Genomic DNA, 16,999 nt, shown 5'->3' on the forward strand with positions numbered 1-16,999 from the left:
CAGCAAGTTCATACACTGGGTACTGTGTCCTTGCAGAATGGTGCTGTAAGAAACAGTCTGCCAGGAATGTAGGAACAGAAATGCAAACTACGTAAAAACTTGGTTTTGCATTCTGCTTTCCAATTATCTTTTTCTTCAGTGCTTCGAGATTAATATTTGCCATCACAGACATACCACTAACACTGCTAACACACAGACATTAGACAAGGTTAACTTTAAGCACCTACAAGCAGTTTTAAGCTCCAATCAGTTAAAGAAGAGGATCCATAGGAAAAGGTAGTTCAGTTCAATGAATCAAGTTTAATATTTTAGAATTAGTGCAAATTATGCTAGCACTCAGCCCAAGAATTCTATTAGGACAATGTTTGTACTCTATTGCTAGAACTCTTCTATGAGAGCCTTTAAACTTGGTTTTATGTCTGTCATTTGTCTGCCCAGGTACAAGTAAGGAAAAAACTGTACATTTATCTCATTTTGTATGCTTTGCCACATTCAAGTTATCTGTGCACACACAGCAAGGCATTTGTTAGTCACGGAAAAGGTTACTGGAAAGACACACAACTTGTAGTAAAACACCTCATACTACAGTACTCCAGCGTCCGCATTTTCTGTAGCGTACAACAATTTCTAAGAGCTCAGAAAAGCAGAATACTTAGCAGAGAATGAAGCTCTAGAGCTAAAAGGCACAAGACACGCTAAAACAGATCAGAAGACTGTCCTTAACTTTACATAGATCACTTTCTGCATGGTTGCACATACTGGTTAATAGGAGCTGTGCAAGTAACTCCCTTCACTCTGTAATATGAATATAAAAAAGTGAGTTTATTAGTAACAACAAATGAAACAGAACCTAATGACAAAGGATGACTAATTCCAGCATTTATCCATAAATAGGAAATAGGAAGTAAGGGAAGATGAGATATAATTTAAAACTTCAGTTAGAAATACTCAATCTCTTTAGAAGGCAAGACAGTCTAGATAACTTGCTGGAAAAAACAATATGTATAGTACATAACCTATTCAAAATTTATGGCATCTTTGCGTTTCACTGCAAAATAAATATGAGCTCTACAAACTATGTTGAAAGCTCTGTGAGCAGAAAGATACAGCTACTCTACTACTATCTAAAAATACTTCATATATCACTTCACAAGCCATCTCAGCCAACAAGACTAAAAAGCGACAGCCACACTAACAAAGACTAACAATTCTAAAAGAAAGCACACTGGTGTTTTGGATTCATTTCTGATCACTGCAAAGTACCAAAGTAACCAGTTGCCAGTATATCTTTTACCATAAGTAGCACAGAATAGTCATGAGTAAGGAAAAAAAACCAAAACAAAACAAAGCTTCAGGTTTACAAGCAGTAACGAATGAGTTTTCAAAGAAGAGAAAAGCAATTACTTACTGTGTTGGTTAATAAGCATACGGAAAGAGATGCGGTTGGTGTAGAATCTATCTAGAAAATACTGGATGTTACTGCTAACAAATGGGTCAAACCCATATTTTTCCTTGTATTCAATCACCCCTTGCGCCATGGTTGGAACCACGTCATTGTGTCTGTTCCTCACTTTAATTAAAACATCTAAAAAGCTACAGGAAACAAAATTAGAAACAGATTGTTAGAAGTAAAATTAAACTCAACAACAGCATAACCATATTATCTGTTTACTACCCCTCCCAGTCAATAACAAAGTATCAGAGGGAAAACACAAAAATATAGTACTCCAACAAGCCTATTTAAAGAGAAGTATTTGAGCAACTTCTCACTCACAAGACCTGTGAAGCATTTAGAGCCCCAAATTAAGTTATTCCTCCCCAAAACTTCCTTGAAATTAAATCAATTTCTCTTCACCATTGATGGATAGCAAAAGATTCTCTTTCACTGTAATCACATGCAGTATGGTAACTCTCATCCCCTGCAACTTCTAACAGTAGCTGGGAGATTGGAAAGGAAGCTCAGGAAAAACAACCTGACCGCCCTTTATAATGTCTTTAGAAAAATTCGTGTTTTCTTCCCAACACCTAAACCCACGCAGTTAACTTCGAATGCATTTCCTTCACCTGGCGTCTCTCGGGCTAAGTTAGAATCTCAGGACAAGTAACTGTGTGACTCCTGTTCAGTTTCCTCTCACACCACTGGATGGCAGAGCAAATACAACGGAGCTCTCCTCCGGAGCTCGGCAAATTTTGGGATAACACTAACACTCCCATTGCTTTTAGCAAGCATTTCCTTTGAAACAGCTTGGAGAATTTCTGTTTCTCCTGCCAAGGCAGCTCAACAGCTATGATCTTCAATGTGCTCATCCTTTTTTCCCCCCACATGGTAACTCATACATACTGGAAATATCAATTATTAGTAGCTTTCTAAAGCTGAAACATGGAAAATCAGTACTACTCAACTCTGCTACATTCTCCAATATTAAATTACTGTTAACACCACAATGTTTATGTAATGTTGTTTTATAAAGTACAAATGGCGAAATGCAGCTTTCCAAAGAAAGCACAGCTGGAAGAGCTGTTCAGCTATGCCTGTATCTGCAACTCTACAGATCCTTTCTCAAAAAACATCAGCAGCAGAACATACTTGGTGGATCTATAATGAATACTGATTATAAATGCATTCATTATTTCTATCAAAAGTAGAATATACACCAGCTAAGGAAAGAATCACAGAAATTATTGAAAGGTCATCTACTCCAATGCCCCTGCAAATGAGCAGGGGAAAGAACAAAGACCACGTAAAGTAAAAAAGACCAGCCATTTAAATCTGATGCTTTCTTCCTTTTCAGCACCACTTAGTCAAGACAATTTTTTTATACCATTCTTAACAAGTGACATACTTCTAAAATAATTTCTCCTACTCTACACTGCCAGCTGCAAAGGAATGTAGGGTTCCTTTTTACTACTTTTTTCATGATCTTAAGTCTAGCTATCAGTTTTTGCCTGTGTGTTAACAAACAGCTCAGCAGTCTTTCAACACTCCTCTGTTGCATAGGAAAGGGGAAGTTTTAACTGCCTAATTCCCCATTCTAAATACTATCACAGTACAGAATGACTGCTCTCTTACTCACCAGTCTTGCTGACTGGGCAGCTTAGAACATTTAATGCTTAAAAGGTTTATCGACTTTTTATGTTTATTCAGTCTTGACTCTGTGTGATCTGTTGCCACTGAGAGGTGATGTTAGAGACTGGTGCCTGGCTGTACTTGTACTGCTTCTCTGTTTCTGAGCAACAAGACCCTAGTGAAGAGCAGAGCTGGAAGCAGCACTTACAGTCATGTCTGAAACAGAACTGACAACACTGTCTCCTGATAGTTGCTCTGCTATTTGTTTTTAAATACCTCCACTATCCACAATATATACCTGATGCCAAGAGGGCAAATTGTTCACCGATATCCCACTCCCGAAGTGCTTAAATGCACAGAGCATGCCAAAGGGCAAAGGGCTTAGGTTTATCTGCTGCAGACCAGCAAAATCATAGCTGAAGCTTAATCAGCATATAACTAAATATATAATAAAGTAATTCCTCATTATTGCACCGATATGGCAAACTTCCTGTTCCATCTTGCAAGATAACTGAATTCACTCACGTGTTTCCATCAAGCAGATGCTTTTAAAGGAGTAAACACAAGAAGCAAACAGAAGAAGCATATAGACACATTTGGAGTAGCAGGGCAGAAATCAGAACATATCTCCTTAATCTTAACACTCATTCCTTACAGTCCCTCTACCCACTACACCCCTGAAAGACACAAAGCTTTTATTGTACTCAAACTGTGGGAGACCATATTAAGGAATTTTTAAACTGCTTATGGAATTTACTGGGAATACTCCAGAACAGCTCTGAAAATTTTATTTGCCAATTACTTTTTTCCCCTACAATTCTGTTTTTTTCAAAACGATGAAGAATAAATGATGTAGTTGGTTTTACAAATGAGAAATTATTAATATGAAGTTACTTTAGTTAAGTGAGCTTCAGTGCTTTCTGTTAATATACAAGAACATTTCAGGCATTACCACAGGTGTTAAATAAATGAAGGCTAAAAAATTCTGCAAAGACAAAAATAACTTGTGTTGTGACATTCATTAATTAACTTCCTAATAACCTGTATATATTATTCTGTTTTGATCTATCATTACAGTGCAAGAAAACAAGCATAAGAAAGTCAGTATGAAGACAAAGGGAATTTTTTTTTTTATGCCTCTTATGGATAGTATTATCTGAAAGATGAAAACCAAGAAAGTAATGAGTAGAGTAAAAACCCTTTTAAATGCAACAGATGCAATGGTTTGGGCTTTTTTTTAAATGGCTGCGTTTTTTTGAAGCAGTGGTAGCTGGCAGCTGAGTATCACCAGAAACAGAGGTAAAAGTTCACACTGAAAGATTTCTCTACTAGAAAGTGTATCTACTTCCAAAGTTCAAAACTAACTAAAGTAGCATTTAATCTTACGTAAAAGTAACAAATGGCACCTTCGTAATCAAAAATAGAGCAATATTTACTTAGGTTAAACTGCTTACAGAACCACTATTTTAACTGCAGTGCTGCAGAAAGGAAGGCTCCTTGTTTACTAAGCTCCTTGTGTGTGTTATCTCAGGCATGTTGGCAGCTGATGGCCTCAGTGCCTCCCAGCTCCAGGACACTCCCCCGCACACCCTCCCTTGAGAGGGCCACAAAGAGAAAAATCATCAAAGAAACTCGGGGGTGTAGAGGCTGCACTAAGTGTCCTTTGAGAGCACATGTGAACAGCATGTTTTACAAACCTTTCAATTTTTGAAACACAGCTCCCACCTCCATGTGTTTACTGGATGCATATTGACATCTTGGGAAATTTCCAACACTTCTGCCCGCTCACACCCTTCACCAAGCGTGGACACCTTATCTTAGGGCTCCTGTTATCACACTGTTTGGCAGAACTGCAGAAAAACTTCCACCTGACCTCTCTACAGCTCAAAAAAAGTATTTCTGTTATCGAAAATGTAAAACTCACCTACCATTTGGCAAGTGCCCACACTACTGACAGTGACACAGTAATGTGGCAATGTTGCAGTAAGGCCTCATGAGGTCTGCCAACCAACAGAAGGCAACAAACTGAAACGCTTCTGAAACACTTCATCAGAAAAATGCCGAGGCAAAAAAATCTCTTCAAAGGACTTTGTCCAACATTCACAAAAAGGTAAGGCTCATGAACATCCATCTGCCCTCAAATTCATTACATTAGGAGCAGAGAGAAGTTGGGCCACTCTGAAAAACATCAGCTTTAGTTTAGTCTCTGCACCTACTTCTATAACCACTCACCCTTTCCATTGCAGGGGCACTGCTGGCTGTCTTTGTTGGCCACACACTGTAACACTTCAGGGACCACAGAGCTAAAAGTGGGTTATTCTTCTATCACCTTGGAGTCAGGCTCACAGCCCTCCACATTCTTCCACTACATCAATTTCCCAATTCACTTCACTGTGTGGCTTTACACACAGTTGTGCCAGTACATGGATGACATCTGCAATACTATAACACTAATACAGAAAATGGTTTCCTCAGAAAGAGAGCCCAGACTCTGAGAATACCAGAGCAGACTCCCAGAGAAGCAGAGATGGTAACACAAATAGAGGATAATTTTCTGTTCAATTGATAAAAGCATTGCACCATTTTAGAAAGCAGTAATTGAAGAACTACTGGCAACATTGATAGAGCACATCTGTGGATACTCAACCTCCGTGAACGACCAGTTTAGCTCCCCTTCTCTCCTGCGCTACTATAACCCTGATTAGCCAGAACAGAAAGTGAAGTCCACCTCAGCTGACGGGAAGTCCACCAGGGCACTCTTTAATTTCCAAAAATCAACTGCTCTGTTATGCTTCATGTTTTGAGTGTCTGAGGTCAACACAACATTCAGCTCCAAAAAGAAGCTGCTGGGATGGGTACTGGACAGAGACACTTCCACCCGGGCAAGACTCACATCTTGTAACACTAATTAAGCTAAAGAGAGAAGAGATGGGGGCCATCATGAAATGCCTGAATCACCTGATGCCCCACGGGACTGACAAGGATGGGCATTCGATGACCAAAGAATGCAAGGTTGGGTCTTCTGTACTACAAGCCATACAATCTGTAACATTAATATGTAAAATGTGCTGTTCTACAGCATGTGCCACACAGGAACAGGACAGTGGAGAGAAGCCAAGAGATGAAGCCTGCTCCAATCCCTTATTAAAGGCTGCTCTTGGCAAGGTACTCAGAGATACCCCACAGATACTGCCCACACAAAAAAGGCTTTTGGTCCATACCTTATAAACCTCCAGGTTTTCCTTTAAGCAAATCAATCTGGTTGAAAAAAAGAACTATTCCTATTTATGCATCCTTAAAGACACTTACACAATGTCCCAGACAATGGCTCAAATTCGGTATGTAATGATATGTGCAATCAGAAAAGAACAGAAAACTTTTATACAAACTTAAATGAACTCCGAGATGTGGGGATTTTCCCCACTGAGAAGCTCATTAGCTACCAGCATTCCTGATACTTTCTGACCATACTGACACACTTCTGACCACAAGACATAAAAGTAGGATAGGACTAGGTAGCAGCAACATGGAATACTGACACAGGAGTTGAGAAATTTGTTAGATTTATCTGTGGGTTATTATAAGATAAATATGGACATAGTTATGAGTATTTTTGAAAGATGCAGTTTGTAACTAATATTAAAAAAATCCTAATTACAGTTCAATATGCAGTTAAATGGCTTAGCCTTCAGTAGGTTAGGAACAGATGACATCCCAGAGCAAGAAAGTAAATCTGACTTTCTAATCTTAGGTAGCCTATCCAATACTGCCAAAAGAAACAAATCTGCTCTTTAATTGGATAATACATTTTTAATATCTTTTCACAGGCCAAATGCAGTACAGAAGACAACTCTTACTGTCGAAGACCCTAGCTGGACTTCAATAGGTAGCAATAAATTCCAAGCATTCTTATTATATGTGCTTAATTACATAGAATACAATAATGGCAAGATTGCAAAGCTTTTAACAAACAGTTATACTGAATGATATTGATATTTGCTTCATTATGAAATATTTGTTCTACCATACTCATATAGAGCATCGCAAACAATATTTGCAGTTGCCATGAAACAATATCAAGAATGCCATATCCATACAGCAGATTTAGATAATTCATGTGTTAATTATGAGACTCTCAAAATAGATCTCCAAGAGAACTACTCATTAGCCTTCATAAATACATGTATTTATTATATTGTGATCTACCTTGAACCTCTGAAGTTCCTAAAAAGGTGAAATTCAGTTGCCTAAATACAGAACACCAAAGATGGTTTCAGAAACTACTTAACCACCTTGCCTCAACCCACACCCAGGACATTACAGGCTTAAGAGGACCTGTGTTACACTTGCCAGGCTCACACAGGTGTTTAGGACATCTCATGCCATCTCAAAGGGCAACAGACACTTAAGTTTCGGCAACCTCATCCCACAAAGGAAAGCCTGCTGATAAACTAGTCACAAGCAGAAATTCCTGTGTCATCAGCAAACAGTAAATACAGAATCACAAAATGTAACAGCTAGAGTGGTTGAAAAATTGATTTATCCTCTACAGAACAGGCACACCTAGAATGCCACTAAAAACTATCAAATCTATTTATAAAAGCTTTTTAAATAGGATGCTCTACAGCCTTCAGTCTGTTCTCATTAATATTACAATCTTTACTTTTGCCCTGCATGCATTCTCAACTTTAATAAAAACCAGTTCTCCAGTTCTCCAGTTCTTCAGTTAGAGCAACTAATTATCCTTTATTACAGTGGCCTTATTTTTTTGGCACACACAGACTTCCAGCGTCTCCAGTGTCTTTTTTTTGCCAGTCTCAACAAATGCCTTCAGCATTATTCAGAGGTGGAACTATCCAAGTCTCTGAATCTTGTTCCTTTCACATCAATGCTGTCCGCAAGTGTTTTAATTTCTTAAAAGGTAGTACCTAGAACTGCAGGCAGCATTCCAGCTTAGGACTCACACTGAGTAAATGGTTACTTTCCCCTTGTTCAATAGCACTACAATTCAGTCAGTCAGTGATCCCTATGGCTCCTACAGCTCTGCCATGACAAGGAGCAACAAGTTAACTTGGTACTCCTGCACTTGAGCTTCTCCTGCACATATTGGTTGGTACACAAAAGCTAGTGTCAAGACCTCAGATAACATGCCCACAATCAAAAGAGTGAAACACCTGAAATGCGCCACCTCCTAAAACCCTTATTTAACCTAATGTAACATCACCGTTAATGCATCTGAAGTTTGCTGAAGGCAAAGCACCATTTTTGCACAGCACAGGCCACATGGCGCACAAAGAGAGCAAGATATTTTATGAAACGCTCTATAAAGCGCTGCTTGATCATACAGGATTTCAGATTTTAAAAAGAAATCCAAAAGACAAACTACCCTAAGAAAGCTAATTAATGGAACAAAAAACCTGCAAGAAGTAATACCCTGAAAGAAAGTGACTGCTATAGGTACAGGGTAGCAACAGACTTCAGTGCTGGGCAGGTGTGTGTGTGTGTGTTTTGGTTGCTTTGTTTTCAAGTCTCTGATGCATATGTTGCACCTGCTGTTCTCACATGTGGGGCTCTTTTCTGTTTTATGTGTACACATTTCAGGCAAACATTCTAATGGTAATTTCAGTATGATTTTGTTGATAAAGAAAATTGCCTAAATTTTCCTTTCTTCTCAAGTAATTCAAGTTATTCAGTGAGCTAGGTGAACACCACTAATTGAAATCCATGAAAAAATCTTTTAGATAAAAACAATGACTGACACATTAGAATGCTTTCAAACTGGGAAAAAAAAAATCAAACTATTAATGTGTTAACATACTTAACACACAACAGAGCACTAAGCTCAATGTATACTAAAGTGACATTTTAGTCTTAAGTATCTGATATGCAAGTATAGTCTCACATCCATGTTCTTTTCTCAATACAGCCTTGGAGGAAGCATTTCATGCCATTTCTTAAACTACCATCTGCATAAATACAAAATATATTGTTCAAAAGCACTTAGATACCTACATTCTACTCCAAATTACAATTTTAGCTTTTGCCATACCTATTCTACCTTACAAATAAGGTAACTGTTATCTTATAGTACAAAACCGCTTGGTATTTGAGACAGATTATTTCAAAATGAACTGTTATATCAATTACTCACTCATCCAGAACATGAGGATCCTCAGGACTTTTATTTTCATACTCTAAAAGCTCAAGGAAACTCTGCATGTACCTGAAATAACCAAAATTAGAAAGAGAGAATTAAAATACTTAAACCTAAAATACTTTTGAGTTTCTTTAATTTTAACACTACAAGGTCACATAGGATAATAGATGCATAGTACACAGTTCTCTGCAAAGGCTAGAAGTAAGTGGGATGCTGCAACAAAGGGAAAGAAAGCAACCACAATATATTATATTGAGTTAAGAAGTATTACTTATGACCTTACAGTCTGCAATTCAGGAAAATTGCTATATAAATCAAACTGAAGTTAACAGGAGCAAAACCTCTCCACAGGTAGGTCTGTAATTTAGGTAGTTTGTCCCTGGATCTTGATTTTTCCGCTCATCGACTCTGTACAGACGTTAGCTTGTTCCCATGTTCCTCAGAGAGCAATCCAACTTTTCCTTCAAAATGAAGCTCAGGGGAACACTCCCCAAAAGGCACACTAACCTGACTGCACCAAGCTGGTCCTCCCAGAGTACTCCAGAAGAGCACACCCATTCACACACTTCCACAGCTCCTTTGTACCTCGGGCCATGCGACACAACCCTCAGTTTCGTAAAAACCTCTCTTACACAACACAGCTCTCTCCTGCTCAGACATTTGGGTCACATGAGATTAACCGAGGCTTAGAGTCCCAGAGGTACCACAGAGGACCCAAATCTGAACCCCTCAACATGAACGTGGCCAGCCTGCTCTGTAGGACACTGGCCTAACACCAGTATAAATTCTGCCACCTCACAGCACTGGGCCCCAGGACCAGGTATCACCCCTGGAGTACGTGCATTAGCAGTACAGATGGAGCTTTAAAGACTACAGAACCAGGACCTGTTTCCTGAAGTAAATCACAAAAGGTATCAATCACACGCAGTATCAATAACACACTTAAAAGGGAGGGTTTCGACATTACCCTCCCTTCAGGTAAAGCACTGCCATTTACGATATAATATCAACACTAATCAGATGTTTGTGTCACCAGCTCCAACTCCCTGCAATGGTGAAACAGATTGATTAAAAAAAACAAACCTTTCTTGCACAGGAAAACAACTCACTGAAAGGTCTAAACAGCTAAAGCTAGCACACAAGAAAAGACAACCACAGAGCCTACACAAGGAAAAACCAAAAAAATTACCAAGCCTTTCCTTTTGAGTAGCAGCAACCCAGTAGATCAGGTCAGCTCAACAAAATCACCTATGCATAAGCTCTTTGGGCAGCAGTTCCATGTTAAGACCAGCTTAATGAGGCTATGAAACTCCACCCTGCATCTTCAAGCTACCGTGAAGCTTAATTCAGCACCGTTGTGTATGTGACTCCCTTCAGAACCGCATACCGCTTACTCCACCCCCATTTCAAGCTGCAGCCACAGGTCACTGTGACACTCCTCAGGGAGACTGACATTTTCAACATGGTCAGCACAGGAACACCAGCTCCTGCCCCTCCATGCCTTTGTGCCCTCCTGCAAACATCAGGAACCATTACAGGAATCTCCCCAAATATTTGTCACTTACAAGTAGGGCATATAGCTGATACCTTTAATATTGCTTATTTTAAAAGATACTATTTTATGCTGCTAAGAGATGGCACCAGTTAACAACCATCACTCTGAACTCGGCTGATTCACATGCAACAATTAACAAATCATGACCATACTCACTCTGAAGTGTGTTCTTCAACCCCCACCTGTCATGATATAATATTATGAAAGTCCTGTTTCTGAATGACACCACCACACTTGAGAAGCAACACAACCGGCTGTTTTTAATGCAGACCTCCTACCATAAATGTCAAGCATCAGCAATCCTGTGCAGACACGAGGATAAAACAGCAGTGAATGCTGCTGGTACTGAAGGTAGATGATACCTGATTTTTGTACTGTGTGGATTTGACTGGTTGCCTCCCATTACTGGAGAAATTATGGAAAATGGCAATGCTTTTCCTTTAGCGTTATCAACAATTTTTAGATGCGTCTTTCTGATTCTAAAGAAATTTAGAAATCAAGTTCATTAGTAAAAGCACTGTATCTAGCAAGTTAGAGGGACCAGCTTAAAGAAAAGGTGAACTTCAAATCTAAGTTACCCAAATTTCTTCCAAGCCCGTGACAAGCTAGAAAAAAGTCACCTTATGTCAAACAACCCTAACCCACTGCTCAGTGTCTACCACTGTACATTAGCCAGTCTGGATGTTGTAAGAGACGCTGTGTCTTAAGTCTCTGAATAGAAACTCGGAGCTGCAAATGCTGGTACATCTTTTTCTTTTATGCTGGTGTGATTTCCAGTTTGTACACCAAAGTCAGCACCCCCTCCACCCCCTACCCCACTTCCTCTCTACCAAACAGCTCAAAATTAAAGAAATTAAGAGAAAACATATTTAAAATTATATTCATAACTCTGGTCTTAATGACCACCACCATTACACTCGGATGACAGGGGAGCAGTCAGTAATGCATTCCTATAAAAGTGTGTGTGAAAAAGTCATTCCCTTTTCATACAAACCATCTACTGCCTTGCATTTTCTTTTGATTTGAATTGCAGCTGCAGAGAGGGATAAATGAAGGTGGTAACTACAGGATTTATCAAGCAATGAAAAGCAAGACCTTGTGATGTCTAAACATAATTCATACATAATTACAAGCCAGAAAGAACAAAAGACAAAAGTACCAGAATAATGCATGACTTGCTGTGTCATTAATAAATCAATACAACTATACAGAATACAAATCCACAAAAAAAAAAAAATCCAGCATATATGAGAAAAAGACAATGTCAGTTATATTTTGCAGTATTTGGTGAGTCACTAAAAACAGAAATCAAAGCCTATGCCCTTCAAACATATTGTCTTTCTGGTTTTCAATTTTTTATCACAATACACTACAATTGGTCAAGCTCTTTGGTTTCAAGCACCCTTTTGCCTTGTTCTTCTGTTAATTACTGCCACATAGATTGAATTCTTGTTAGTCTGCCAAATGCAATAATTTTAGAATGGCACATTGCATACATGAAAGCACTGCAAAAGCCTATAATGTCAACTCTGGGTTTTCTTTTCTTTTTTAATTCATGCAAGATACTTCTGCTTTTTCCCTGATGTGTATTTCACCAAAATTTTCCTTTACAATCATTCTAATACCAAAGCACTAAAAAGATAAAACAAATCTCCATGGTAACACAATCTTGATAGCATAGTCTCAATGTAGAAAAGAGAGAAAAAAACAATTATTAATCCCCAAACTGTATGTATTTCTTTAATGGGTCTTTCCCAAGAGAGAAATTTATAGCATATTCCAAGGAAAAGCACTAAAGAAAAATAGAGGAATTTGTCCAGGGCTAAATAAAATGTGAATTTTACATATAACTAACATACTGTGCAAACCTCACACTTACTTTAGGTATTTTATAAGCTCTAACCTTATCCATTGTAAGGTTTTATTGTAACTATTTTCCCTCATCACATTAGTGACCATATCCTTTATTATACAATTCTGCCATATGTACTGTATCCTACCTGCACTTTAGCTATAGTGCCTTCTCAAAGCTGGCCTAAAAAAGGCCCACTTCTTTGGATCAAGCAAGTTCCCCATTAATTTTGAAAAGCTGAAAACAAGGCACTGATTGTTGATCTGTCTGCTGTTTGGAACCATTGCAGCTCACAGCCAAAACATAATAACAAGACAGCATTACTGTCTTGATTCACTTTATTCCTTCCCTACTCCATGCAAATGATACACAAAAACTAAGCTGTGAACTTGAACTGGGACAGACCTGATGTTTTACCTTTACTGAAATGCAGAACTATTCTTTTTGGTTTGTTCAGAGTTCACTCTCTGGGCAGTGCCAGATTTATTCAGGAAGGTGTAGCTGAGCAGTAAAAAGGAAGGACAGTGGTCTTGTCTCTCCCTCAGTGCTGCACACATCAGGCTGAGGAGCCCAGAAAGGAAAGAGAAAAAACCAACAGAGCACCTTTCCCAAGAGCAATCAAGCACTCAGTTGTAAAATCTGATAGGCACCGAAGCACAGGAAGCAAAGTGCCTCCAGCATGGCCATGGAGATGGATTGGAGAATGAAAGAACAGGCCTTGCCTGCAGCAGGGAGTGACAAAATGAAGCTGCCTCCCAAGGGAGCCATAAAGGGCAAGAAAACAGACAAAATCCAGAATGTTTGATGACTGGAAGCACAGAGGATTGATGGGAAAGGATCCATGCTGTAGTGTAGGCAGGGTTGATTTCTTATTCCTCTATTTACAGAGCCACTTCAATTTAAAAGTCTAGTAAAACCCATCTTAAAGATTAGGACCTTTTTGTTTTCTTTTTCGGCATGCTGGCATTAAGGAATAGATTGGGAATTCAAATGTTAAAGCTCCAGCTATTTGGAGTCTCACCGAAAATACATAAAAAAATAAGTTTTCTAGTGTAAAATGGTAGCAAAAATAAAACAAACATGCTTGTGACTATATAAATTACTGAAAATTAGCAAATAAATATATTAAAGTGAATAATGCATTAAATGTCTTGCTCTCTTGTAGCAAATGTACAACAGATTTTTGTTTGCATATTAATGAACTGCCAAGCTTTCTCAACCTATAGCGTAGTTTTGAAGTGCATCAAGAAGAGGTTTTTTCATTTTACAAGCTCACAAAACAGCTGAACAGCTTAACTTATATTTATTTATTCTACTATGTAAATTCAGGAATCTCACTCTAGGTATCTCTAAACTTTAGATTAAGAAACTATAAATATGTTTCAAAATGTGCTATCAGCATAGCTGCATAATACTCAAGGTCATTCACACTGAAGTTAATAAAATCTTTGTTTTGGTCTTTTTAGAAGATAAATTTAGAAGTATATTTTCCCCAAGGTTCATCATCAGGACTTACAAACTAGAGGTTTGATAAGCAATTAAAAACCTCCGAGCAGAAAATAAAAACTAAGCTCTTTAAATTCAACACCTATAATATCACAGGAAAAAAATGCTACAATTACTGTTATCTTTGACATAAGGTCATAAAAATATTCTCACACAATCTCAACAAAAATACTTCTTTCCACAAAAACTGTTAGTTAACTGTGGATCAAGAATTAGAAGAAAATTACAGAAAACATTCTGATTTCAAGCTTCCATCTCTGGGCTTGATGTCCACTCCACCTTCTTCACCACATTACAGTTTGGTATTTTAGCCCATTCAGCAGATAACTATTGGTCTACAGGTGTGATAGTGCAAATCATATTGTCATATAACACTTGATACTGCTTTTTTCATTTGCAGGTTGGGGATTTTTTTCCCTTTTTAATCAGTAGTATCTATTGTGACCATAGAAAGCATCACGTGAGTCCTCAAACATCTTCAACAAAAATTCTGAAGGGTCCCTGCACTCTGAACACCCGCTCAGTTCCTTTGCCAGAGGGATCCAAATGTTGTTTAGTTCTGTGTTGGTAGGGCAGAAGCACAAGCCACAGCACAGACATTTGGACTAGAAGTATTATGTTGCTGTCACTACAGAAAAATTATTTCCTTTTTTCCATTAATCTATTTGTCCACATTTCATTAAAGACAGCTCCACAAGTCAACCAGATTAGAAACACCTAAAAGGCCTACATATTATCTACTCTTTTCTATGCGCATAACAACTTCCTGTGACATCAGACAGACAAGCCTTCAAACCTTGCAAGCCGCCACTTAACCACAAAGTGATTGTGTGGCTCCACAGCATTTACACTCACTTGAAGCACTTCATCACTATACTTGAAGTGGTCATCAAGACATCCAGTGTTAACCTTGCAAAGACAAACACAATACCACACATCCTAATTTATATTTTCTAAGTCTGAAGCTTGGTAAATATGACACCCAGTCAATGTACAGTCAGCACAGAGGCTCTAGGCTTAATGCTATAACTGAACTTAACACAAGCCTACAACACTAGCTGCTTTTACAGTTAAATAAGCTGCTACTCACAAAGGGACTTCTGTTGCATACTGCAAAGATATTTTTACAAAAAGTCTTTGGAAAAGTATTAACTGGTAAATGGACAATAAATACCCCATGAACAACAATTTTTTAGTGCTTAATACATCCAAGGCAGCAGTCTCTAAATCTCACCGAACATGCAATTAGGCTAGAAATTAATTACTGTGGAAAAGATGACAGGACCTTGAATCACTTTGGATCCACACTGGTTATTACAATGGAGATTGTAGTTTACTGGATGACACCAGATTTTTGACCCATTCCATAACTTCCACTGAATACCAGGTTATGTTTTTAAAGATTTAGCAGTGAGAAAAATAGATGAGGTTTTAATTTTCTCTCAATATTTTTGATGAAGGAAGAATACAGAGAAAGAACAGCTATTTCAAGAAGCCATGAGTGCAATACAGTAAGGAATGTCAAAAAAGCTTGCTCTTGGAAGTTACAGATGCATTTTAATTACCTGGGAGACAACAGTATGTTTTTACTAACTCACAAGAGTAACTTGTAAATCCTCAGCTAGGATCCAGATTAGAGTATATACTCAACATCAGACAGAAAAAAAATGAAACCTCATTTGACAAGACATACTATAAACAATTCAAGGCAGAAAACCAACCGATTCAGAAAAATTCAAAAATTCTTTGTTGCGAGCAAAACAACACATACAGTGTTAGTTTTGCAATAGCTTTTCAATCCACTTTTTTTTAAACTTACCAACTCTGCACCAGCCCAACCGAAGGCCTGTTCAGTAAATTATCAGGCAGCAAATTCACTTCCCTCATGGTGTTTGCCAGTCGCACAGGCAGCTCCTTCCGCAGGAACATGTATGAAGTCTTCTCACAGGCATTGTCACGACCTGTCAGTAGGAAGGAAAAACAGATGCCCATTGCAGCAGATCAAATTTTAGACCTCCTAATGTTAGAAGTTTAAAAAAAAAAAAAAAAACCAGTTGTGAAAATAAAAGGTTTTAAAGCGATTTCAGTACCCATCTTCACTTTCCTCTCACGAGACACATTTTAAACTTTTGCCTTCCTAGAGCTTAACCCTTTTTGTCTGACATTCTTGCACATTTCACATCATCTCATTTTCTCTCGCATAAATCTCTCATCATAGAAATAAAATTCATCAAATACCAAATACTTGATATTACTTGGAAATATGACGCCAAAATACTAGCTTTTACCAGTACAATTTTTATACTAATAAGCTTTTAAAAAGTAAATGCTGCACACATAACAGAGGGTAAGGAGGGAAAACAAAAGGACAAAACTGTGACAACAGTTTGCTGATGTTTCATGTCACAAGTTGTTCAAACTTAAGTACTTTAACATTTGAGGAGCACCTGGTGAGACCAGCACAGGCTGTCATCCCTCCTGGGATTGGCCTATAAGATTCTCACTAGAGACCTGGAAGGAAAGTCCAGTGCTTATCACCACATTCCCATTTGGAAAGGCCTCAGCTAAGATTATCTTTAACTTTCATTTTTAAAACAGATTTTTATCGAGGCTAGTATTTTGAAAATAAAACATTAAAACCCCCCCGACCATACAGTCAGAAAGCAAATAAATGGATCCAGCAAAATAACAATACCTTCCTGCAGACCTAGTTGTAACAGTCTTCATTCTCTGAAGCCACCCTATACAAATCGAAAGACTGACATGACTAAGAGCAATCTTAAGCTAAAGTAGCTACTAAAGATACCTATAAAATTTTAACTACAAATATTTAAAAGCACAAGATATTAAGACACTTGCCCA

At 38.1% G+C, this 16,999-nt stretch overlaps 1 protein-coding gene across 1 annotated transcript in view; it reads right to left on the minus strand.

The window, feature by feature from the left end:
* The window catches only part of PDK3 (pyruvate dehydrogenase kinase 3), a 36,316-nt gene extending 20,204 nt beyond the window's left edge, over window positions 1-16,112 (minus strand). Inside the window, exons 1-3 of the mRNA XM_042035972.1 lie at window positions 15,957-16,112; window positions 9,219-9,290; window positions 1,409-1,593 (exon numbers count right to left, since the gene is read on the minus strand). Of these exons, the coding sequence (XP_041891906.1) occupies window positions 1,409-1,593; window positions 9,219-9,290; window positions 15,957-16,066 (367 nt within the window). The 5' untranslated portion in view covers window positions 16,067-16,112. The remainder of the gene's footprint in view (window positions 1-1,408; window positions 1,594-9,218; window positions 9,291-15,956) is intronic.
* Between the last annotated feature and the right edge of the window lie 887 nt (window positions 16,113-16,999).

Source organism: Corvus kubaryi, unplaced genomic scaffold (genome assembly GCF_017639235.1).
Source record: "Corvus kubaryi isolate FWS band 111438036 unplaced genomic scaffold, C.kubaryi_AGA036_p1.0 133, whole genome shotgun sequence".
Lineage (NCBI taxonomy): Eukaryota > Metazoa > Chordata > Aves > Passeriformes > Corvidae > Corvus > Corvus kubaryi.